This window comes from Amphibalanus amphitrite, unplaced genomic scaffold (assembly GCF_019059575.1).
Source record: "Amphibalanus amphitrite isolate SeventyFive unplaced genomic scaffold, NRLGWU_Aamphi_draft 000362F_arrow, whole genome shotgun sequence".
Classification (NCBI taxonomy): domain Eukaryota; kingdom Metazoa; phylum Arthropoda; class Thecostraca; order Balanomorpha; family Balanidae; genus Amphibalanus; species Amphibalanus amphitrite.
Window position 1 is genome coordinate 317,710 of NW_024881856.1, and position 25,898 is coordinate 343,607.

Genomic DNA, 25,898 nt, shown 5'->3' on the forward strand with positions numbered 1-25,898 from the left:
AGCGCCTGACACGTCCGATTTTTTTCCCGGGTTCCGGTCATTGACCTGACCTGAAAATCCCCTCCCTCAGCTGTTAGCTACTGCAAAAAGTAGGATACGGGCGAGGAACATGCGTGCTTGGCAGCGGTCCAACCGGCAGGATATGCGTAAAACGCACCAACAAATTCCGTGAGCGTAATATGGAGCCGACGTTCGCGTAGGCGCCCTGTACAGTCGCCGGTGTCGATAGCAGCTTCATGAGCCGACTACGCGAAACGTTGCGCCGATTTAGAGCGCGCCCAAGGCCGGGGCGGCAATCGTGCGTTGGCGAGCGGCCGCCGCTTGATAAGCGGCGCGCTGTGCGGCTGCGCGGCCGTCGGTCGGAGGGTCTCGGCCGAGCAGGCGCTCCGTCGGTGTCCGCACATCCCGGCCGCAGCACGCGCGCCCTGCACCGCTCAGGTAAGACCGGACCGCGGCCTGCCCCGGGCCCGGCGAGCTCTGTTGTGGTCCGCAGAGTGAGCAGTGTGTCAGTGTGGCCCGGCTGAGTGGCGGTACTGGGCTGGATTCGTCTCGTTGCGGTAGGGCAGTTCTGTGTTGAGCGCTAGGTGTCCGCCATTGCACGTGGATCGATAACATTGGATCTCGTTGGCTGATGCGCCCAGGCACGGCTAATGTTCTTTTTTTGTGAATCTTCTGATCGTGCAGCTACTGAATGAATGACAATTTTACAGCTGGTTGCGTCAAAAGCATTGTGAGGTGTGTCCACTGTCCAGCACTTTCCTCCTAGCGTGACGGTACGTTGTTTCCTTCGTCGCATAGACTGCTTCCCCGTGTGTGTGGTGTGCAACTTAAAACTGTAGCTAAATTGTTAAGATGAAATGTTAGCTTAATGGTGAGATGGAGGTTCGTAAACCCATACAGTTCCTTTGATTGATTCTACGATTTTTCCTCTTGACATTCCATTAAGTTTTAGAATGGTACGTCATGTATGACAAAATCTAATCTTCATTCGTGGTATAGGTACTTATTTTATTCATGAATAACAGCATTGCCATTGACAAGTATTGTCAACTGTCTAATGCATTGACATCCATTTATTAAGAAAAGTCGAACTCTGCATGCAGTTATGTAAAAATTTAACGTCACTTGGGTATCGGCGTCGCTTGCATCCTTTTTCCGTTTACATGACATAGTCCAAATTATTGTTTTTCGTAAGACTGAGTAAGCCCATTTGAATAATTGATCCTGCATTTGACCTTTTATTACGAGCGAGCGAGCGCAGCGAGCGAAGCGAGTCTTTTCAATATAACGGGAAAATCTCAGTATGAGCGGCCCGGCCCGGCCTGTAACGCTTTTGAGAGGCTTATATCTCAGCAACCGCTGGACCGATTGGCCTGCGGTCTTTTTTGCTGGGTAGCCCCATCCCTTCTACCCCGTAATTGACTACTTTTGATACATCTCAGTGACCGTCGTGGCACGTGCCACGTGAAAAGTTAAGGGTGTTCAAGCTGTTTTGCAAAAGTAGTGATTTTGAGAGGCTCATATCCCAGCAGCCGCTTGGGCGATTGACTTGCGGTAATTTTTATAGGATAGCTGCATCCTTTCTACCAAAAATAGGATACTTTCGATGCATGTGGGTCACCCCCAGTGCGCGTGCAAAATACAACAATAAGAGGTGTCAAATTTGTTCCCATTTTAAAAACTCGGTTATTACTGGGGCGATTTCGCTGAAACTTGGCATACAGATAGGCACCCACCAGGCAATACATTCCCATGTGTTGCGGTTAAGGTGCTACTGCACGTGCGCACGTGCAGGGGGCGCTTCCAGATCTCAAAAACGGCTGGGCCGATTGCGCTCAAATTTGGTACACGGTTGGAGACCGGGGCGTAGGGTGCCGTGCAAAAGTCAGTTTGGACCCCGTTTGCACGTGCGCACGTGCAGAATGCCGCTTCCAGATCTCAGGAACGGCTGGGCCGATTGCGTTCAAATTTGGTACACCGCTAGCGACCGGTTAGAAGGGTGCTTTGCGCAAGCCCGTTGAAAGTACCCTCTCGCCCTTCCGCACGTGCAGGGCTCACTATCTCGCTCGCTCGTTCTTCGCCCAAAAGGCGTTTTACTGGTTAATTAAAACTTTCAATAAATGTCATGATAGATATCGTTTTATTCACCAAATATTCGTGACATGCTTCATTGGTATTACTTTGCTTTCGTATTTTTCGGTGAAGCGGCGCTACCTAGCCATCTACCTTCTACAATCCGCATTCAGTTGTTAAAAAGTTGCATTTTATTCACTAAACTGTTTTCAAAGCATCGATAGATTGCGAGAGCGCTATTATAAAGATAATACGCTATTACGCTAACCTCAAGTAGGTAAATGAAATTACATACTGAAAGACATAACGGAAAGTATTCGTCAGGTGTGACGCGCATGTTACAAAGCGACAAATAGAACGATTATGCGTTGAAAAGAAGCCTTTTTATCACTATATTTTCAAATCTGGTCTTCATACTGCTAATATGCGCATCCAATTAATATCCCACTCAAGATGCCTTACGTAACCTAAATTGATATCTATGGTAGGGGTGCGATTCTGAAAATCTCCCGGATTTACGACCTCTGACTTTCAAACAACCCGATTGGTGCAAATGGGGGGAAATGGGGACGGGCCCGAGGCAGCATCAAGGATGGATGAAGGGATGTGGCAAAGCATTGGTTATACGCTTGGTTTTCGTGTCAATTAATATTGACAAAACCTTTTCATTTCAAACCAGCATTCTTCTCACTTCGATTCAGGGTTCTTCTTTCTTCAAAGCAGGGCATTCTATGGACTTCTTGATTTGGTTGACTCCCTGGTCCCTGTCCCTGTAATTCCAAAATAATTATCAATCTGATATGTTATTGGCAGCGAAGTGGCGAGGGAGCACTGGACCCTCGGTCTCTATTCCAATGTTCAACTGGTGTTGCTGTGTAACTTTTTTCTTTGAGCTGACTATTTGGCCATCGCGATCTGATGAAGACGACGCGCCCTGCTGATGTCAGTGGCGACACCAGCGGTCAAAGTCTCATCGCTGAGGTCAAGGGGTGTTGCACCGTCAGAGGAAGTCCGGCCGATGAGTCCACACTCCGCATTTTGACGCAACGAGCGATTTCTGCGTTCTTTCCAGTGATTCACATGACAATGATAGGAGGCTAACTATTAATAACTCGTGATGATAGTGACATTACTAAATAGAAACCGAGGATGTATTGCAACAAGTAGCCTTTCATGATGTTCGTGATCTCTTTAGGCAGCTTAGTGTTTAATGCAACCATTTCTGGGCAGGGGCTAGTCTGGCGCGTGACTCTAATCTTCTGCATGATCTGGTGAGATAAGCGCCCTGATACGATTAAGGTTAATAATCTGACCGCGGACTGCTGGGCCACCCGGGAGGAAGGAGGAAGCGGCCACTCCTTTCGAGCGGACAAAACGCTTGTCAGGCCGGACGCTCCCCAGCCGGCCCAGTTTTTCATGGTACGAGCTGTCAGACTAAGCTGCAGAGTCGAGCGCCGCTCGGTAGCACGCTTTGTCATTCATTGAGCCGGTCTAACAGGGTGACCGAGACCAAAACATCTGTCATAACAGCCAGACTGTAAAACTCCTCTCTGTTTTCAAGGAGTGTCACCGAACTTCGCTGCCGGGTGCAGCTGATGACGCATCCTATTGTTGACACTGCAGAGTACTGCTCGGGTGCTGCTCTAGCACCATTTGGACATGTTTACTGTCTGCCTCGGCTGGTGTCGTCTGTCATTACTCGTCTGTCTGTCTGTCTGTCTGTCTGTCTGTCTGTCTGTCTGTCTGTCTGGTGAATGGCCGCTGTCCTGTGCCGGAACAGAGTTGGGCCGCGAGTCCGACCGACCCGACCCGGGTGAAACCCAGTCTTGCGCCGACCGACGGAGGAGGGGGGGCGCCGGAGGGGGAGGGGAGTATCGATTTTGTGACGCCGGGTCTGTCTGATGGCGCCAGCTGACACCGGCGCGCGGCCCGTCCGGGTCAGCGCGGGGCCGGAGCGCACCCCGCGTGCGCCTGACCTCATCCTCAGGTCAGTGGCAGGTGCGGCCGAGGTCACAGGGCACTCTGGCCGGTCACGGCACAGCGGAGCACGCGCGCACCCAGCGCCCCGCCTCCTACAATGGAAACTCTGTTTACAGTAGCCGAGTATACTGTTTACGGTACACAAAAGGGCGCAGTTTGCCCTGTTCACGGCTCGGCACTGCCTTGTGGTCAGGTCACGCGTACTCGGCTCGGGTGGCCGGCGCTCAGCTGCCAAACCCAGGCACATGGTGTCTTATTTCACTCCTGTAACACGAGCCGCCTCACCCTAATCAATCAATCTCCCTTTTCACTTCCGGTATTAGACGAAGCCCCATAATCAATCACCGATCAGTTTGTAGCGGTGAAACGCTTCTGTGGTGGTTCTTACCGAGGAACCCACTCGGTGCGGATCTTATTCCATCGCGTGTGGTGGGTCTCGGGCCACCCAGATGGCTGCCTACGCTCCTCGCCGACACGTGTGTCGCACGCGTAACACAGCCGGAACGAGGGCGGGGGGGGGGGGGGGGGAGGGGACACAGCTGGTCGCCTGGCGTGGGGCTCGTCACAGACCTGTCATACACTATCGGACATGCAGTGTGCTATTGCGTCACAGCGCACCACCATGTGCCTTCGCCAGCTGGATCGGCGTGTGCGCAGAGATGGACACTGTCAGATGTCATGTACGACGCTGGAAACATTAAAATTAGGATAACTCGTTGTTTTTTGTGTTCTTGTTTTAATTTTGATGTAAATCAAAGCGATGGTAATAGATATGTCATCCCGTGTTTAACATATCTGCTTAGTTGGGAAAAAAAGAACAAAAAGCTATGTTCATAAATCTTATCAAACTGTCATCGTCTGTTTATTATTTTAGCTTTATTTGAGAGACACACAAATGCACTGTGTTTCCATTCATTGGTTCATTCAAAAGCGACTATAATTCATTGTTCTCTCACTGAATATTTAGAACGTATGCCGAGCCTTTTCAATGAATTATGAATCTGAACATCTCTGAATGTAGCCTCTGTCGAGAGGCGTCACTGGAGACCGCGGCTGAGCTCTGAATTACGTCAGGTGATCGGCTCTTCTCAGTCCAGGACCAGGCGACCCCTCCGTATAAGGAGGCACTGTCTGTTACAGTCAGTCTGCACGCTCTGTCCTTTCGTCTCATCTTTCCACTCTGCTGTCTTTTCAATGTCTGCCTCCTTAAGTGTCATGTTTGTGTGTATTGTGTATTCCATCGTTCCGTGTTTGCGTCCGTGTTTCCTTTCCGTGGCTCTCAGTCCCGTCTGATGCCCCTTGGTATTACACAATGTCATAATACCCTAGCCTGCACTCGTTGCAGTGCAGTCGTTGCGTCTGTCTCGTGTCTATGCTGACCCAGACGTTGCCTTACCATCATCTACATACAGCCTTTATTTCTTCCGTTGTGTTTATACCTATCCAATCAGCACATTTTTCTTAGTTATCGGGCTGGGTGCTATTGCACTCTGGAGCTATAGGAAGTCTTTGGTCGATCACTATCAGCGGAACAGGAGAGGGGCGCCTTTTATAACCAGCTGACAGCATTCTCGTTGAACTAAATGGTTTCAGTTGTCAATGAACCGGAGAGGTGTGATGGTTCCCAAGGTGGTGCCGGGTCCGTCTGTGTATCCGCCGTGCTCCTCACAATAGGGGTCCACCGGGGCCTTGCCGTGGGTTTACCTGCATGCTCCCACCAGGCGCTGGGAGGTCTGAGGTCCGTCTGTGGGCCCCGCCGGGGGTCCGTCTGTGGGCCCCGCCGCGGGTCCGTCAGCGATCTATAGGTGAGGCGTGTCACCAGACGAGCAAGGGTCGCCAGTCGTCCCTGTGCCGTCGATAGCGACAGCTCGGTCCGGTCGCCTGGTGCCGACAGCAACGCGGGGGCATCGGATTGAGTGGCGACAATCCGGGGCTCCCGAGAAACGCCCGGCACTCAGCAAATGAAGAGGTTCACGCCGGGTCACACAGATCGAACAGGCCCAGTTGGGGTGCACGGCTCGTCGTATTTGGCGAGTCATGTGAGATTGCAGGGGAACCACGGTCGGACGCGCTATCGGCTGCAGGTTTGCCAGTCGGTCTGTGTGTTCACCATTGGCCTGTCTGGGTATGTGCCAGCGGACGTATGTACCACCGATTGGAGCCGGGGCGGACGTGACGCGTGACGGCGCCACGTCACGTCACGTCACACACGAAGGACACAGCAGGACGCCAAACAGACAGACAGAGAGTCGGACCAGACTCGGCCGGCGGAGTCCACTCGCAGAGACGGTGAGCGAAGCGGCCCGGCAACAGGGACAAACCAGCTGTTTCCTATCGCGGCGGGACCGGCCAAACATACACAGACCCACGTCACCGGCCGGGGAGTTGAGCCACCTCCCAACAGCGGCGTCCTAAAGACAATAACTGCGGCCAGCGACACGGACAACTCGGAGGGACCGAAATACAGGCGCGCCCACTGAACTCTATAACGGGCGCGCCACGGGAACGCTGCTGTTTCAATGCATTCTCATGATCATCATTCGATGTAGGAGATGCTCCATTGCTGCTTAGTTAACATGCTTACGCTTTCCAGAACCCGACTGTTGAACATAATATCCGGTAGCTTCATTCACTTATAGTCAGATTGGTATAAAGTATGGCTTTACTTATTGGATACTTATTGGATAAGTCTCCTATCCAATATTCTTCTTTGCTTTCAGAAATTGTTTCCAGAAGATTGGAGTGGCGTAAATGCACTGCATTTCGGGTCCATACGATATGGTGGCGTACGATATTGACCATCGGCTATTATCGGTTCAGGGGAATTACATCCGTGCGCTTTTAGACTGGCTCATATCCACGAAATACTTGCTCGCCTGCAGTGCCTGCCGTTTTTCTTGTCACAATTGGATCAAGGCCTTTTTGGGGCCTTGACCATCAGTAACCACCGTGTAGGATCTGCCCATCCAGGTTCGGGAAAATGTGTCAGGGTATTAGCTTTCAGCACATTGCTCACCACACGTTGTAAGTGCATATGTAGCATTTCAAAGTGAAAGCACCTGTAATCCCACCATCGCGGACACACAACCAAGGCATGTTTACTAGCATGTGAACCCCGGAAAAGGAAGGATGCAAACCATTCTAGCGTGAGTGGAGCCAAGTGGCTGCTCTTCGTCATTTCAACTAAAAAGCTGTTATATAAGAACTGTCGCCACGAGAACGACTATACAGCAACTGCGGTAACAGTTCTGCCTTCTGCACTGCTCCATCGTCTTGCATTTTCGCCAACCACGCTTGTTGTCTGGTATGATTATTTATTCTAGCTTTCCGTTACCTGGCTCTGCGGACCGTTTTGGAGCTTTGACATTCGAAAACCTTTTACCTTATTTATTTTTCAAATAGACTTGTCACCGAATCGTTGATTTACATACCTGTCATTTCCTACGCTCTAAAAAATGTGCATTCCAGAGCAAAACGATCGATATGCAAACGGCCGCACCCTCCTTCATCTGTCATTCAAACGTGACGTCACACTGACGTGTTCATCTTCGGATTTTCGCAGCGTAGTGTCTTCATGTCGTCTAATCGCCCCTGCAATCGGTGTCAATATTATTCAAAATTTAAATTGGTACAGCTTACGTCAGTGAAGAATGCACATGGAGCCACTTGCCCATCATATTCACCCATCTTATTAGCCCTTGGGATGCGGTCATTCAATCAGGATCACGTGACTACATATGTCTGGTAATTCAATTTTAAAATAATGATAATCAACGTCAGAGCCTCCCATTCATGGTAAGACATCAAAGTCATATAATATTGATTTTAAACGAACAGTTTTAGGTAGTCCCCAGAAAATTGATGACGTAATAAGTCGACATCTTTTTAACATACCACACCAATCACTACATCATGGTTCAAAATTGTTCAAGGTTGAAATATAAACGCCACCACGCAGCTTCTCACACCAGCTGACACAGCCCAAACCAATGGACATTGGTTAACCGTGCACCCAACAGCCGTGGGTATTGGGTAATGGGCACACATCCGTTAGGCGCCGCACCTGGCCTTTTAAACGCCACACCCCTGGCGAGCGCAAACTTTGACCTTATCGAGAGGCGCTGAAACGGCCGCAGCCCGGCGCCAAATGAAGCGTATTACCGATTGACGTCACCTAGCGGGCAGGAGTCAATTGGCGGCTGTCAAAATTGTTCCCGCTAATCGGTCGATTTATGACACCTTGCGTTAGCGGGTTTTCATTGGAGTGTGCTATCGGCGAACGATTGTGACGTCATAGATGGGGTTATTTTGATGGGTTCTACGTCACACTTTTCAATGCAGGATGCTGAACCGGATGTAGTGATACTGTTTTTCCTCTTGTGAAAGCCTTCTTCATTTTTATATTTTGCGTCTTTATCTAGAATGGGGTCCGCCTTTGCTTTTGTTCGTCGCAAACCATAGGTATTCATACTTATCATAGCGGTCATGCTAACATAACTGAACTATACAGTTTTATGCATGCATGCCATGCAATACAACTTTATCGAATTGTTATACAAATGAATACTGAAGCTAACAGCTGACTGGGATCTTGCATTGCCGAATAATGCTTCAGGTGGCCCTTACTTAGTTGCATTGCTCATTACCAATTTGTTTCTACACTGTAGACAAATTGTCTACGAACTTTTCATTTTAACAGCTGACGTTAAATCCAGGACGATTCTTAGTTTTACTTATCCTGAGTGCTTGTGATTGAACATCCTGTTGTGAGGGTGTGCTGATATTAAATCTAGCTTCTTCAATGTAACGGAAGTTGGCACAGATTCAGCACAGATTCAGCACAGCACAGATTCGGTAGGGGAAAAAAAGGCCCCGGTAGAGGGAAACCTTTATGACCCGTTTTTCCCTAGAAATGACGTCACAAACGGGTAAAAAACCACACCAATCGAAAGCTCTCGTTTACCCAGACACAGTCCTGCAGGAAAATTTCACTTTTTCCCCATAGGAAAGTTTTTACGGGAAAATCAAAATTTTGGGTCAATGGGGGGTCCCCCCGATTTCGTTCAAAATCGGCACACAGGTGCCCCACCACCAGCCGAGAAACTTTCCCCAAAACGGTCCCCGTTGCATTGACGTTTAAGGCCCGTAAAGCCCCCTAGACTCGTAAAAAATCCGTAAATTCGCCCTTGTACGGCCAAAAACGGGGCGCTAGGGTAAAAATGGGTATCAATCGAGAGCTCTTCTTTACCCAGACACAGTCCTGCAGGAAAATTTCACTTTTTCCCCATAGGAAAGTTTTTACGGGAAAATCAAAATTTTGGGTCAATGGGGGGTCCCCCCCGATTTCGTTCAAAATCGGCACACAGGTGCCCCACCACCAGCCGAGAAACTTTCCCCAAAACGGTCCCCGTTGCATTGACGTTTAAGGCCCGTAAAGCCCCCTAGACTCGTAAAATATCCGTAAAACCGCCTTTGTACGGACAAAAAAGTGGTGCTATGGTAAAAATGGGTATCAATCGAGAGCTCTCGTTTACCCAGACACAGTCCTGCAGGAAAATTTCACTTTTTCCCCATAGGAAAGTTTTTACGGGAAAATCTAAATTTTGGGTCAATGGGGGGTCCCCCCCGATTTCGTTCAAAATCGGCACACAGGTGCCCCACCACCAGCCGAGAAACTTTCCCCAAAACGGTCCCCGTTGCATTGACGTTTAAGGCCCTTAAAGCCCCGTAAACTCGTAAAAAATCCGTAAATTCGCCCTTGTACGGCCAAAAACGGGGCGCTAGGGTAAAAATGGGTATCAATCGAGAGCTCTTGTTTACCCAGACACAGTCCTGCAGGAAAATTTCACTTTTTCCCCATAGGAAAGTTTTTACGGGAAAATCAAAATTTTGGGTCGATGGGGGGTCCCCCCCGATTTCGTTCAAAATCGGCACACAGGTGCCCCACCACCAGCCGAGAAACTTTCCCCAAAACGGTCCCCGTTGCATTGACGTTTAAGGCCCGTAAAGCCCCCTAGACTCGTAAAATATCCGTAAAACCGCCTTTGTACGGACAAAAAAGTGGTGCTATGGTAAAAATGGGTATCAATCGAAAGCTCTCGTTTACCCAGACACAGTCCTGCAGGAAAATTTCACTTTTTCCCCATAGGAAAGTTTTTACGGGAAAATCTAAATTTTGGGTCAATGGGGGGTCCCCCCGATTTCGTTCAAAATCGGCACACAGGTGCCCCACCACCAGCCGAGAAACTTTCCCCAAAACGGTCCCCGTTGCATTGACGTTTAAGGCCCTTAAAGCCCCGTAAACTCGTAAAAAATCCGTAAATTCGCCCTTGTACGGCCAAAAACGGGGCGCTAGGGTAAAAATGGGTATCAATCGAGAGCTCTTGTTTACCCAGACACAGTCCTGCAGGAAAATTTCACTTTTTCCCCATAGGAAAGTTTTTACGGGAAAATCTAAATTTTGGGTCAATGGGGGGTCCCCCCCGATTTCGTTCAAAATCGGCACACAGGTGCCCCACCACCAGCCGAGAAACTTTCCCCAAAACGGTCCCCGTTGCATTGACGTTTAAGGCCCTTAAAGCCCCGTAAACTAGTAAAAAATCCGTAAATTCGCCCTTGTACGGCCAAAAACGGGGCGCTAGGGTAAAAATGGGTATCAATCGAGAGCTCTCGTTTACCCAGACACAGTCCTGCAGGAAAATTTCACTTTTTCCTCATAGGAAAGTTTTTACGGGAAAATCAAAATTTTGGGTCAATGGGGGGTCCCCCCGATTTCGTTCAAAATCGGCACACAGGTGCCCCACCACCAGCCGAGAAACTTTCCCCAAAACGGTCCCCGTTGCATTGACGTTTAAGGCCCGTAAAGCCCCCTAGACTCGTAAAATATCCGTAAAACCGCCTTTGTACGGACAAAAAAGTGGTGCTATGGTAAAAATGGGTATCAATCGAAAGCTCTCGTTTACCAAGACACAGTCCTGCAGGAAAATTTCACTTTTTCCCCATAGGAAAGTTTTTACGGGAAAATCAAAATTTTGGGTCAATGGGGGGTCCCCCCGATTTCGTTCAAAATCGGCACACAGGTGCCCTACCACCAGCCGAGAAACTTTTCCCAAAACGGTCCCCGTTGCATTGACGTTTAAGGCCCTTAAAGCCCCGTAAACTCGTAAAAAATCCGTAAATTCGCCCTTGTACGGCCAAAAACGGGGCGCTAGGGTAAAAATGGGTATCAATCGAGAGCTCTCGTTTACCCAGACACAGCCCTGCAGGAAAATTTCACTTTTTCCCCATAGGAAAGTTTTTACGGGAAAATCAAAATTTTGGGTCAAGGGGGGTCCCCCCTGATTTCGTTCAAAATCGGCACACAGGTGCCCCACCACCAGCCGAGAAACTTTCCCCAAAACGGTCCCCGTTGCATTGACAATTAAGGCCATTAAAGCCCCGTAAACTCGTAAAAAATCCGTAAAACCGCCTTTGTACGGACAAAAAAGTGGTGCTATGGTAAAAATGGGTATCAATCGAAAGCTCTCGTTTACCCAGACACAGTCCTGCAGGAAAATTTCACTTTTTCCCCATAGGAAAGTTTTTACGGGAAAATCTAAATTTTGGGTCAATGGGGGGTCCCCCCCGATTTCGTTCAAAATCGGCACACAGGTGCCCCACCACCAGCCGAGAAACTTTCCCCAAAACGGTCCCCGTTGCATTGACGTTTAAGGCCCTTAAAGCCCCGTAAACTCGTAAAAAATCCGTAAATTCGCCCTTGTACGGCCAAAAACGGGGCGCTAGGGTAAAAATGGGTATCAATCGAGAGCTCTTGTTTACCCAGACACAGTCCTGCAGGAAAATTTCACTTTTTCCCCATAGGAAAGTTTTTACGGGAAAATCTACATTTTGGGTCAATGGGGGGTCCCCCCGATTTCGTTCAAAATCGGCACACAGGTGCCCCACCACCAGCCGAGAAACTTTCCCCAAAACGGTCCCCGTTGCATTGACGTTTAAGGCCCTTAAAGCCCCGTAAACTCGTAAAAAAATCCGTAAATTCGCCCTTGTACGGCCAAAAACGGGGCGCTAGGGTATAAATGGGTATCAATCGAGAGCTCTCGTTTACCCAGACACAGTCCTGCAGGAAAATTTCACTTTTTCCCCATAGGAAAGTTTTTACGGGAAAATCAAAATTTTGGGTCAATGGGGGGTCCCCCCGATTTCGTTCAAAATCGGCACACAGGTGCCCCACCACCAGCCGAGAAACTTTCCCCAAAACGGTCCCCGTTGCATTGACGTTTAAGGCCCGTAAAGCCCCCTAGACTCGTAAAATATCCGTAAAACCGCCTTTGTACGGACAAAAAAGTGGTGCTATGGTAAAAATGGGTATCAATCGAAAGCTCTCGTTTACCAAGACACAGTCCTGCAGGAAAATTTCACTTTTTCCCCATAGGAAAGTTTTTACGGGAAAATCAAAATTTTGGGTCAATGGGGGGTCCCCCCGATTTCGTTCAAAATCGGCACACAGGTGCCCTACCACCAGCCGAGAAACTTTTCCCAAAACGGTCCCCGTTGCATTGACGTTTAAGGCCCTTAAAGCCCCGTAAACTCGTAAAAAATCCGTAAATTCGCCCTTGTACGGCCAAAAACGGGGCGCTAGGGTAAAAATGGGTATCAATCGAGAGCTCTCGTTCACCCAGACACAGCCCTGCAGGAAAATTTCACTTTTTCCCCATACGAAAGTTTTTACGGGAAAATCAAAATTTTGGGTCAAGGGGGGTCCCCCCTGATTTCGTTCAAAATCGGCACACAGGTGCCCCACCACCAGCCGAGAAACTTTCCCCAAAACGGTCCCCGTTGCATTGACAATTAAGGCCATTAAAGCCCCGTAAACTCGTAAAAAATCCGTAAAACCGCCTTTGTACGGACAAAAAAGTGGTGCTATGGTAAAAATGGGTATCAATCGAAAGCTCTCGTTTACCCAGACACAGTCCTGCAGGAAAATTTCACTTTTTCCCCATAGGAAAGTTTTTACGGGAAAATCTAAATTTTGGGTCAATGGGGGGTCCCCCCCCGATTTCGTTCAAAATCGGCACACAGGTGCCCCACCACCAGCCGAGAAACTTTCCCCAAAACGGTCCCCGTTGCATTGACGTTTAAGGCCCTAAAGCCCCGTAAACTCGTAAAAAATCCGTAAAAAGTGAAAAAGTGAAATTTTCCTGCAGGACTGTGTCTGGGTAAACGAGAGCTTTCGCTTGATACCCATTTTTACCATAGCACCACTTTCTGTCCGTACAAAGGCGGTTTTACGGATATTTTACGAGTCTAGGGGGCTTTACGGGCCTTAAACGTCAATGCAACGGGGACCGTTTTGGGGAAAGTTTCTCGGCTGGTGGTGGGGCACCTGTGTGCCGATTTTGAACGAAATCGGGGGGGACCCCCCATTGACCCAAAATTTTGATTTTCCCGTAAAAACTTTCCTATGGGGAAAAAGTGAAATTTTTCTGCAGGACTGTGTCTGGGTAAACGAGAGCTCTCGATTGATACCCATTTTTACCCTGGCGCCCCGTTTTTGGCCGTACAAGGGCGAATTTACGGATTTTTTACGAGTTTACGGGGCTTTAAGGGCGTTAAACGTCAATGCAACGGGGACCGTTTTGGGGAAAATTTCTCGGCTGGTGGTGGGGCACCTGTGTGCCGATTTTGAACGAAATCGGGGGGGACCCCCCATTGACCCAAAATTTTGATTTTCCCGTAAAAACTTTCCTATGGGGAAAAGATGAAATTTTTCTGCAGGACTGTGTCTGGGTAAACGAGAGCTCTCGATTGATACCCATTTTTACCCTAGCGCCCCGTTTTTGGCCGTACAAGGGCGAACTTACGGATTTTTTTACGAGTTTACGGTGCTTTAAGGGCCTTAAACGTCAATGCAACGGGGACCGTTTTGGGGAAAGTTTCTCGGCTGGTGGTGGGGCACCTGTGTGCCGATTTTGAACGAAATCGGGGGGGGACCCCCCATTGACCCAAAATTTTGATTTTCCCGTAAAAACTTTCCTATGGGGAAAAAGTGAAATTTTCCTGCAGGACTGTGTCTGGGTAAACGAGAGCTTTCGATTGATACCCATTTTTTCCATAGCACCACTTTTTGTCCGTACAAAGGCGGTTTTACGGATATTTTTACGAGTCTAGGGGGCTTTACGGGCCTTAAACGTCAATGCAACGGGGACCGTTTTGGGGAAAGTTTCTCGGCTGGTGGTGGGGCACCTGTGTGCCGATTTTGAACGAAATCAGGGGGGACCCCCCATTGACCCAAAATTTTGATTTTCCCGTAAAAACTTTCCTATGGGGAAAAAGTGAAATTTTCCTGCAGGACTGTGTCTGGGTAAACGAGAGCTCTCGATTGATACCCATTTTTACCCTAGCGCCCCGTTTTTGGCCGTACAAGGGCGAATTTACGGATTTTTTACGAGTTTACGGGGCTTTAATGGCCTTAAACGTCAATGCAACGGGGACCGTTTTGGGGAAAGTTTCTCGGCTGGTGGTTGGGCACCTGTGTGCTGATTTTGAACGAAATCGGGGGGGACCCCTTATTGACCCAAAATTTTGATTTTCCCGTAAAAACTTTCCTATGGGGAAAAAGTGAAATTTTCCTGCAGGACTGTGTCTGGGTAAACGAGAGCTCTCGATTGATACCCATTTTTACCCTAGCGCCCCGTTTTTGGCCGTACAAGGGCGAATTTACGGTTTTTTTACGAGTTTACGGGGCTTTAATGGCCTTAAACGTCAATGCAACGGGGACCGTTTTGGGGAAAGTTTCTCGGCTGGTGGTGGGGCACCTGTGTGCCGATTTTGAACGAAATCGGGGGGACCCCCCATTGACCCAAAATTTTGATTTTCCCGTAAAAACTTTCCTATGGGGAAAAAGTGAAATTTTCCTGCAGGACTGTGTCTGGGTAAACGAGAGCTCTCGATTGATACCCATTTTTACCCTAGCGCCCCGTTTTTGGCCGTACAAGGGCGAATTTACGGATTTTTTTACGAGTTTACGGGGCTTTAAGGGCCTTAAACGTCAATGCAACGGGGACCGTTTTGGGGAAAGTTTCTCGGCTGGTGGTGGGGCACCTGTGTGCCGATTTTGAACGAAATCAGGGGGGACCCCCCATTGACCCAAAATTTTGATTTTCCCGTAAAAACTTTCCTATGGGGAAAAAGTGAAATTTTCCTGCAGGACTGTGTCTGGGTAAACGAGAGCTCTCGATTGATACCCATTTTTACCCTAGCGCCCCGTTTTTGGCCGTACAAGGGCGAATTTACGGATTTTTTACGAGTTTACGGGGCTTTAATGGCCTTAAACGTCAATGCAACGGGGACCGTTTTGGGGAAAGTTTCTCGGCTGGTGGTTGGGCACCTGTGTGCTGATTTTGAACGAAATCGGGGGGGACCCCTTATTGACCCAAAATTTTGATTTTCCCGTAAAAAACTTTCCTATGGGGAAAAAGTGAAATTTTCCTGCAGGACTGTGTCCGGGTAAACGAGAGCTCTCGATTGATACCCATTTTTACCCTAGCGCCCCGTTTTTGGCCGTACAAGGGCGAATTTACGGATTTTTTACGAGTTTACGGGGCTTTAATGGCCTTAAACGTCAATGCAACGGGGACCGTTTTGGGGAAAGTTTCTCGGCTGGTGGTGGGGCACCTGTGTGCCGATTTTGAACGAAATCGGGGGGGACCCCCCATTGACCCAAAATTTTGATTTTCCCGTAAAAACTTTCCTATGGGGAAAAAGTGAAATTTTCCTGCAGGACTGTGTCTGGGTAAACGAGAGCTCTCGATTGATACCCATTTTTACCCTAGCGCCCCGTTTTTGGCCGTACAAGGGCGAATTTACGGATTTTTTACGAGTTTACGGGGCTTTAATGGCCTTAAACGTCAATGCAACGGGGACCGTTTTGGGGAAAGTTTCTCGGCTGGTGGTGGGGCACCTGTGTGCCGATTTTGAACGAAATCGGGGGGGACCCCCCATTGACCCAAAATTTTGATTTTCCCGTAAAAACTTTCCTATGGGGAAAAAGTGAAATTTTCCTGCAGGACTGTGTCTGGGTAAACGAGAGCTCTCGATTGATACCCATTTTTACCCTAGCGCCCCGTTTTTGGCCGTACAAGGGCGAATTTACGGATTTTTTACGAGTTTATGGGTTAAACGTCAATGCAACGGGGACCGTTTTGGGGAAAGTTTCTCGGCTGGTGGTGGGGAACCTGTGTGCCGATTTTGAACGAAATCGGGGGGGGGACCCCCCATTGACCCAAAATTTTGATTTTCCCGTAAAAACTTTCCTATGGGGAAAAAGTGAAATTTTCTTGCAGGACTGTGTCTGGGTAAACGAGAGCTTTCGATTGGTGTGGTTTTTTACCCGTTTGTGACGTCATTTCTAGGGAAAAACGGGTCATAAAGGTTTCCCTCTACCGGGGCCTTTTTTTCCCCTACCGAATCTGTGCTGTGCTGAATCTGTGCTGAATCTGTGCCAACTTCCGTTACATGCTTCTTCAGCCCTTGTTGTTAAAAAAGCAGAGTACCTACGTATGTGCGCTCTTGGAACCTGCTAGGTGTATACTTAACTAAAATCAAATATCAGATTTCATAAAATTTATGTGAATTAATCATGCATTTTACCGAATCAAAACACTACCTAGAATCCATTTCTTACGCAAGTCACTGCCTTTTGTCAAACGATCTCATTCATTCACAGTCACACTTATAAGGGAAGCATGTGCTATAGGAGTGCTCGTGCACCTGTCAAGTTGCATGCGTGTTATCAAAATGCACAAAATTACCTGCGCTGCGTGCGCCCCTTTATTACAAAATCGTCGTTTATCATTCCATTTTTGTGGCTCGAATCCATTGAGCTACATCGGCTTAGCACGTCTTGATAACCTTACAGGGAAAAGACCATGTTGTGGCCAACTACATAAGCAGTTAGGGTAGTTCCGCGAAACCATCGCAGCCTGCCGTGCGCTTATGGGATGTCAGCCTTCCTTAAACGACTGGTAGCTCGAGTGACTATCGTTTACACGTGTGTCCGGGGTTGTTTCGTGTTTGGGGACGTGTTCAACATGTCACTGAGTTTGACACATGGGTACTGACTGGCAATCGTGTGCGAACGTAACAGCGCGTGCAAATTCATACTCATGCTGATTTGGCGATGCTGCTATTGATTCTTACTAAATGGGCCATTGCATCCGTCAAATGCTTCTAGAACAGTTTAGCATTTGCTTCTTCGAAGGCTCTTACGCTGTTGTGCTTGTGGAATGCACGTTGTTGTGCAAAAGGAAAATTGACCCTGCTGGAGTACCTACAGCGAAATTTCCTGAACTTGATGACGGCTTCTTCAGCCAAATCTCTTTTTCCTTGCATCATGCAGCTTTCTCAGTCAAAGCGTACCTATAGCCCGACTAATGACCTACCCCAAGCCAGCCCGCGGATGGCAAGTCGTTCTACCTACTCTTGATCTGCCCTGCGACGCATGTGTGTGCGTCCTGTGAGATGTCCTGCGACGGGTGTCTGTCCATCGTGATCTGCCCTGCGATGTGTGTGTTTGTGTGTGTGTGTGGGGGGTGTCCCCTTAACCCTCCCCTGCCATGAATTTTGCCCCCTGTGACTTGTCCTGCGATGTGTATGTCCCCTGTGACCTGTCCTGCCATGGATCATGTCCTCTGTGACCTGATGGCGTGCGATCCACCTGTCCCCTGTGAACCGCTCCGTCGGACCCGGCCCAGAGTCGACCTCCCGTCGCCGTCGACCGCTCAATGCCTACCCCCCGGCACGTCGTGGCAGGCGGGCTCGGCCCTACGTCATAGGAGCTCGTCGTCGACCTTTCGATCGTGACGTCACTGCCGATACATCCGGTGTGGGATGGGCGGCGCGGTCCGCCACGACGGAGTGGCCGTGGCGCCGTTGAACTCTGGACTTTTTGTCCGCATTGACACCTGGGTCTTGTGCAAGATGCAAGTCAGGCGTAACCAGTTTCATGACGTCCCGTCAATGTTTGATAGAAGGCTGCTCAATACTGGAGTATAATGCTATGTAATGCAGTGTCCAATCGCTCGTGCGTTGCGGTGGTGCGGCTAATTACACAGAACCATACGAGACGGTCAGCAAAAAGCTAACGGCAGAACGCTTCAAAAAAAAAGTAGTAGGGGTTAGTCATAAGCGTTCGTCGACTTCAAACATATATTTAATTAAAGAATAAAGTTTCCACTTATCCAGTCAGTACACACAGAAAAATATTGACACTATTGACAATATATCAAAACTATTGATATATTGGTTGGGTGTTTTACTACATGTAGCAAAACACCCAACCCTCCTAACAGTGTTCTATTACCTTCTTCCTGGTGTTCGTTTAGAAGCGCGAGTAATGTAAGCGGGGAAGGGACTAAATTAACTTTCCTCAAGTGCTCAGATATGTACCTACTGTGCAATTACACCGCTAACGGTGTTAATATTTTTCTGTGTGTATCCTTTTACGACTGACACATATCGAAGCTCTCCGAAGACGTTTACAACACATGAAATGCCTCCCCGTTAGACGCAAGCAATTGTCTACATGAAACATGTACATACGTTATGGAAATGTTTGGTGCTATGCTTTTCTTCTAATTGGTCTCTGTTCATTGAATTTTTTTTTTTTAATAAATTTAGTCCGAACCTTTTGATGGGAAGGATTCACAAGGACAGAGCCACCGCTAAGCGAAGCTTGTTGCGATGACCCTGCCCTCTGCCCTCCGATCGCGCAATTCCAATTCTATGGCAGAATTTAGAGTCCAAAGTTAAACGTGCGCACAAAGCCGCGCACGGCCGGTCCCCTCGCTGACTTCGCCTGGCTACGGCCTGCCACCAACCGCAACCATACCTGCCAGGAGGCCCATAACTATCGAGCGCCCGTCGCGCTTCGAACCCGGACTGTCATAACCGGGAGCGCGTGCTCTCACCACGCGGAGTCCAACGCTCTAACCAACTTCCTAAATTATTTCCATGCCTAAGTTGCTAGTCATGTCGCGCTCCTATCTCAAATTGGCCAAATGAGGTAGGTCTGCAGTGATAATGACAAGCTTACCGGGGCCAAACCGGGGCAACGATCACGTTGCTGGGAGTGGTGGTTCGCCCTATACTTCAGAGCAGCCAATGACACTGAGGGTCCTTCATCACTCGACAGGCTCTGAGTGGCTCTGAATCTTTCCGGGATTTGGCGTGCACCTTAGTCATTGGCCATGGTTCATGTCCCACGGGACATCCCCAGTCTGACAGTGCCTCCCCGCTCAAAGGTCGGCACTGTCTAAGTGCACGAGATAGAGATTTGTGTAACACTTCGCTTCACAGGCCAGTGGCTGCACGAAAGTATAGCCCGTATGGCTATCTCAAGAACGTGTGAATGTAATAGCCCAGGTGCCAAGGCGCCATCCAAATATGCTTCAATAGATAGCTGAACGTTCCCGGGATCCCGAATCCGTTTCGCTGGCACGGAGCCGGTACTGGGATTGTTTACAATATCGCGTAGGAGGGGCCTCTTTCGAGGAAGTATTAATGAATTGATGCCTTTGAAAGCTCCGTTATACTCTTGCCGCGTCCTGCGGTGAAGCTCCGTCGTCCCTTCCCGGTTCGACAGCACGGTGGCCGGGAAGCCAGAGCTTCAAATCTAAACCCTAATTCATCGCCATCACGGATTCAAACCTGTGCTTTTTCCACAGAATCCTGGTGGGGCTTGCCAAAGGCAACCGCGCACCCTGCCAGACGGCGATTGGGGTCTTCCTTTGATGCTCCGCGCAGCAGCCGCGGTCAGATGAACGGTCTGTGTTTTCTGGTTAGAGGTTGAGGGGAACAGTAGCCTTGTGGTGGCTGGCAGGATTAGGCCCGGTTGTCTGCGGCCCGTGCGGTCTTGTACGAAGCTCACACGCAGTGTATGTGGGCGTTCGTGTCTCCGCTCTTTAGAGGGATCTCTGTAATCGGCTTGGCCACGTGCCGTGCCGGGGCACTGAGCCTTCAGCTTCCGGATCAGCGGCGGCGGCCTGTGGCCAGGCACTGCCCGACCTGGCGCCGGGGGCGGGGACAGGTGTTCTCGGACACGCGAGCTGGGCGGTCCCGGTGATCTGCACCGCGTCCGCAGCACTGTTCCGGCCTTAACCGATGGTGTTCCTCACGGACACAGGATTCTACCTGGTGTTTTTTGAAACGAGGTCTGCTCACGGGGTGCTAGGTGTTTTCCGAGTGCCGATAAGACCCACGCTGTCATGTCTGAATACACATCTATATCGGTTACACGAGTTACTGCTGCATATGGCAAGTGCCGACTACAATCAGCAATTTGGTGGCAGGCTATCGTGGCACGGCCGGCTCGGACCCGGAAAAAATGACCGCTGATAGTGGACGCCGTGTTTACTGTCGTGGGTGCCGGCGGTAAATGTGGCCGCGTACGGAGAAAACTCGGCGCCCGGGAGCCGTCCGACCGGTGCCACGACAAATGTCGCCTAATTGATCCCGGCAAAAAAGCCCGCTAAGCGCCCCTCGCGTTGCGACAGGACTTAGCCTATACAGCTTGGGGATATGTCACGTAACCAGCAACACATGACATACCAATAACGGACATCGCTGTAAAAAGGAAAAAAATACAAGACGGGGGAACACCTGGCCAAGTGTTGTGCCCGAAAACGCCACAAGGATGTACGTTTTTCGATGTTTGAGCAAAACTGTACAAGGACGCTAACGGCCTAGAACTTTGTGGAAGCTTATCCTTCCTGTTGTTGCTTGTCATTGGTTGCATAGCGTGTTTGCCATGAAAAATGTAATGTTGTGCTCAAGTTGATAAGTGTTATTCGGGTGGTAGTGTGACTGCTTGATCATTCTCGAATTGATGCATGCAGTTATAATGAATTCATATCCGTATGCTACCGGATATGGACTGTATAAATTACTTAGTAAACCTTGTATGAGGTACAGTACAAATCCCGCGCTATATCACAAAGTGTAAGCGCTCGAAACTCTAGTCACAGTGCATTCCTTACCCTGATCTGCCCGTAATCTTGCACCTGGTAACCTTTCGGTCAGCTTCGTTTTATCCAACTGGTCATGCTCGGCCCATGTATGTCAGAGATCCACCCTCATCAGACGGCACGCCTGACTCTAAAAGCTCCTGTAACTCGCCTATTTGTACGCTAGCGTGCAATGTATCGGCTGAGATTTCTGTGACCTGTACCCTAATTCCAAGTACCCTTGTCACTCCTTCATGCAATATCTTGTCTCCAGGCACACTGGCGGCCGTCTCAAGTCGCATGTAATGTAGAGCGCTCTGTTACCAGGCCTTTGTACTTCCATTCTACGTCTCAGAAACGCTACCTGAATCCAAAAACCTCTCGCACTTCCATTTATAACTAAGCAATATGTCACGGTCTCTGCGTCCACTAACCACCTTCATCTCCCCCCCCCCCCCCAGGAGATGTCTTCGCTCTCGTACGTACCCGTGGAGCCGTACTCTGCCGACTCGGACTGGCGGTACCGAGCCGAGGGCGGCGCCAACATCGTCATCAGCATGCCGCACCAGGGACGCGTTCTGCGCTTCCCCAAGACGGCACATGCTGAGCCCATCCAGGTGGCTCGCCTGCGCCGCCTGGCCGATTACCGCAACTTCGTGATCGCGCCGCTGCTGGGAGAGCTGGGCGGATCGCCGTGGCAGGTGGTGCGCCTCTCGGAGGAGGACCGGCGCCGACTGGTGACCGACATCGAGCCGAGCAGGCCGCCACGGCGCCGCGGTAACGCCATCAACCCCGGCGGACTGGCGCTGAAGATGGACGACTGCGCGGTGTTTCCGTCGCCGGCGGCCCCGCTGGCACCGCCCACGGCGCCGCCGCATGTGTTCAGCGTAGAGATCAAAGCGAAACAGGGCTTTCTGTGTGCAGATGATGATCTGGGCGTGTGCAGCTTCTGCATGAAGCAATACCTCAAGCTGAAGCGCGGTACGGTACAACAGGTGAGTGGCTACTGTCCACTGGATCTCTTTTCGGGCGAGTTCGACCGATTTGACCGCGCGTTGCGGTCGTTGCTGGACAGTCCGCAGAACAACCTGAGGGTATTTCTGGACGGTGAGTTTGTGTACGGGGCTGGCGCCAGAGGTGACCGCGACCAGCTTCTGGACGCTGTGGCAGAGGTGATGGCGGAGCGACGGCCGCCGCAGGCCGACCGGCTCCTGAAGCTGTGGACGCGCCTCATGTTCACCGTGCTTTGTACCAACGACAGCCAGAGCGTCCTCCAAGAGGAGGACGAGGACGAAGAGTCCTGCCGACCGGCCGGCTGCTGCGTTCCCGGCGCCGGCCTGCCTCCCCGTTCGTTCCTGGGACGCGTGCTGCGCGGTCAGCGGCTGGCGGCCGCCGGGCCGACCCAGACCTCCCAGCTGCTTGACCAGATGACGGCAGCCGAGCCCAACCGCGTGGAGGAGGCGTTCCGCACGCCCTTCTCGGACCCGCTGTGGACACGGGTGGTTGCAGACGCCGACATTGAGCCCGTCGACGCGCTCGAGGCTCTCCAGAGGTACAGCATCGGCGCGACGATGCGCGACGCGTCGCTGATGATCACGATGCGCCGGGCGAGCGACGGAGAGGTGGACGCCGGTTTGCGCCAGGTGACCGACTCTGCCGGCCACCGGTGGGTGGTGCTCTGTCGCCTGATGGACCTCGACCCGAAGCACGTGCGCCGCGTCAGCCGCCAGCGGCTCAAGAAGGAGAAGTCCAAGGAGTTGTACCTCCGCGCCCGGCACCCGCGAGGAGAGGCGAACCGTGGCGTGCCCATCCCGTGTAGTGTCAGCGACGAGGGCATCGACCATCTGCTGGCTGTGTCAGGGTCTCCGATGTGAAGAGAAGGCATCCACCGCCTGCTGGCTGTGTCAGGGTTTCCGATGTAGAGATGTTTCAACCACTTGATAGCTGTGTCAGGATCCGCGACGGATGATCGGTGGGTGCAAGGGACGGGGGATGACCGTAGACGTTTCGTTTAAGACACATAATTTCAAATGGTTTTAAGTTCCTGGAAGATGGTTTACGCAGGTGACCTTGTCTGGGTAGTGCGGATCTTTCTTTGGCGTGAGCCTCGTTGATACGTTCGTACTAATTGACGGAATGCAGTGGACATTCTGAACATGCTCCTAAGAATTTCGAAAAGTCGGAACATGTCATCGTGATATCTGATTGCTATAAAGCCAATTCATATGTGCGTATTGATTTCATACATAGACCGATAATGTGCGGATCGGTCCCAAGTGGAAGAGCAACTGATGTACATAGAAACATGCGAATGGTATGACCGTGTGTCCAAAAACAGGTGTAGTATGTTGGGTGCTCTTCTTTGCCGGAAAGTTCTTCTGTTCGAGTAAAGGACTGGGCCTTCTTTGGCTTTGGAATTATGTTGAAGCTGGCAGGTATATGCTGGCGTGCGCTGTTGGTCGCTTTCTCTGAGCGCTGCACATTTTGCAACACACGCTACTATTCACATTATTTTACAAAACGTACATTGGTCATGTGTGCTAAAATTGTCTTTTACTGGTCCGATTTGGGAGTCGCTTCGATAATTGTCTTAAGGTCTTCAGGATACCACGAGACATTGAAAAACTTGTCCTTCGGGAATACCATGGCTGCTTGTATTACAGCATGCAATTTTAAACTCGATGTGCATTTTTACTTTTCATGAGGACCAACAGGCATGCATAAACAACATTCATGTGGTGTTTTAACATTTAAGTGGTAATTAGTTTACCCAAGGGCGCATCGTTTCCTATCCCAAGGTACGACACATTTGCAATTACCTGCCATACGTTTTGGCGGAAAAGTATATTAAATTATTACTACTTTCTCCCTTCTTACGCGGTGATTCTGGAGCTACTTTGATATCGGAGTAGCTAGACTGTTCAACTTCCCCATTCAGCCATCCACCTGATCAATGTCTGGCTGAGAAACCACAGGAAAATGCGCAATGTCTGTCACCTGCATGTGCAGAATGACTACTGACGAGCCGCTGGCCTAGGGGTCTGAACAATCTCGTCGTCTGAGGGTCAGACGCCGACCCAGTGACGATGGATACGCGCTGACCCGGCCGAACCTCTGAGACCGAGCTGTCACGTGCTGATAACATGAGTCGCGCCAAGGATAACCTCCGCTGAGACGTGCCTCGCAATATGTCCTTGGTCTCAGGTGTTTTGTTGGAAATGTTTGTCCATCGCCTGCTTCCGGCTCGGTGCGTTTTTGCTGAGAATGAGTGAATCGAGGAGATGACGCTGTTTTAGTGAGCTCGGACTCGGACCGACTAGAAAGTTGCCATATTGCTAAACGAGTGCATGTGGCTCGAATGGTTGACTGAATGTGAAATGTCATTTATCGAGAGTGTTTGCACTGCGAAAGTGGCGAGAGATCTTCGACGGGGGCAGTGGTGATGGGAAATGTAGGTGCTATTGAGTAGTCTGATAAGAGTGTTACGTAACAACTTGACTGATCCATCTCACCCTGTAAGCCGTCCTCACCATGTTCTACCGGCCTACCCTGGGCTCGTGCCCGCCGGTTCGCCGGTCATTTGTTGGTCTCCGTACCACAAAGACAAGTGCAAAATGTCGTGCCATGTCACTATCACGCGCTCCTGAACGTCGCGTGGTTATTATTCTATATTCGCTCGCTCCATGTGCCGGTGGATTATAAGAGAATGCAAGTTGTTAGCCCGGTACGTAAATGTAGAACCGTGTATACAGGACTGTGAGAGCCGTCTTTCCGGCCTGTCTTTCGAGAAAATAAATAAGTATACATGACATATAACGTATGTGATGTAAGAAGATTTTTACCACACAATGGCCATCAAAACGAATGATGATTTTAGTTAGAAATGAGATAATCTGGTTGACATGGATGAGGGTGGGCTCGACGATTATGATACAGAGCCGTAAGCATTGCTACTTACAGAGCTGGCACTGCGCACATTGGCAGCCTGAAGGATCTGCTGAGGGCATATCTTCGGGGTCAGTTGCCACACGAAAAAAAAAATATGAGCGGAGCTGCTTATCGAAAGCCGAATCTCAAAACGTGTTCTCACTCGTTACTTCAAATTTCAATGACTTCTTACATATCAAATGCTGTAATTCTACCCGTTTCGTAACATCGCCATAACATGATTAGATTATGTAACAGTTGATTAAACACTGCCACAGGGTGCAGATGATTCCTCATCTCACGCAGCTCGGCTGTGGGTGATGCTCCGTCTGGGTCCGGTCCCGGTGTCTGGGTCCGGCTGGTAGGGTCACCCGGCGGTGTGGCAGGGTTCAGGGACGATCGACAGGGGCCAGGGGCCGCCTGCTGCCGCTAATTTGCCGAGTGTCGGCTCTGGGGAGGGGGCGCCCCGGGCCGGACAACACGGCGGCACGAGCCGCGTTGCCGCTCACTGCTGGGAAGTCCGAGATGGGTGCGGCGGTGCGGCGGCAGCCTCCTCCAGCCGTGTTGTGGGTCAGACGGGTGGGCCGCGGCGCCGGCTGGGGTGCTCGCGCGACTTAGCGTCTCACGGGGACGTAGAGATGGCATGATGCTCAGAAATGAAACAGCTGTGCTATAACTTGTTTTAGATTGATTAGTAGCATTATATTATAAAGTTGTCGAATTCTTGCTTTTTGCATGAGTGACGATTTCAATAAGTTTATGCTGAACATTTGTATCGTCAAGATTATCCAAAACGGCGACGCTACACTTCAGTTTTAACACGCGCCAGGAATGGATGGGAGAGGGGGCGTTTGAACACCTCTCGAGCATCCCCCGAGTCGAATATTCCACCCGTGACCCCCTTTTCATGCCCTTGAG

The 25,898-nt window shown here is 50.1% G+C and overlaps 1 protein-coding gene across 1 annotated transcript; it reads left to right on the top strand.

Moving 5' to 3' along the window:
* Nucleotides 1–205: 205 nt before the first annotated feature.
* Nucleotides 206–24,866, top strand: LOC122389567 (inositol-pentakisphosphate 2-kinase-like). Its single transcript, XM_043381722.1, has 2 exons — nt 206–438; nt 21,515–24,866. Exon 2 carries the CDS (start codon nt 21,518–21,520, stop codon nt 22,925–22,927), a length of 1,410 nt encoding a protein of 469 aa, XP_043237657.1. The 5' UTR covers nt 206–438; nt 21,515–21,517; the 3' UTR covers nt 22,928–24,866.
* The last annotated feature ends 1,032 nt before the right edge of the window (nt 24,867–25,898 follow it).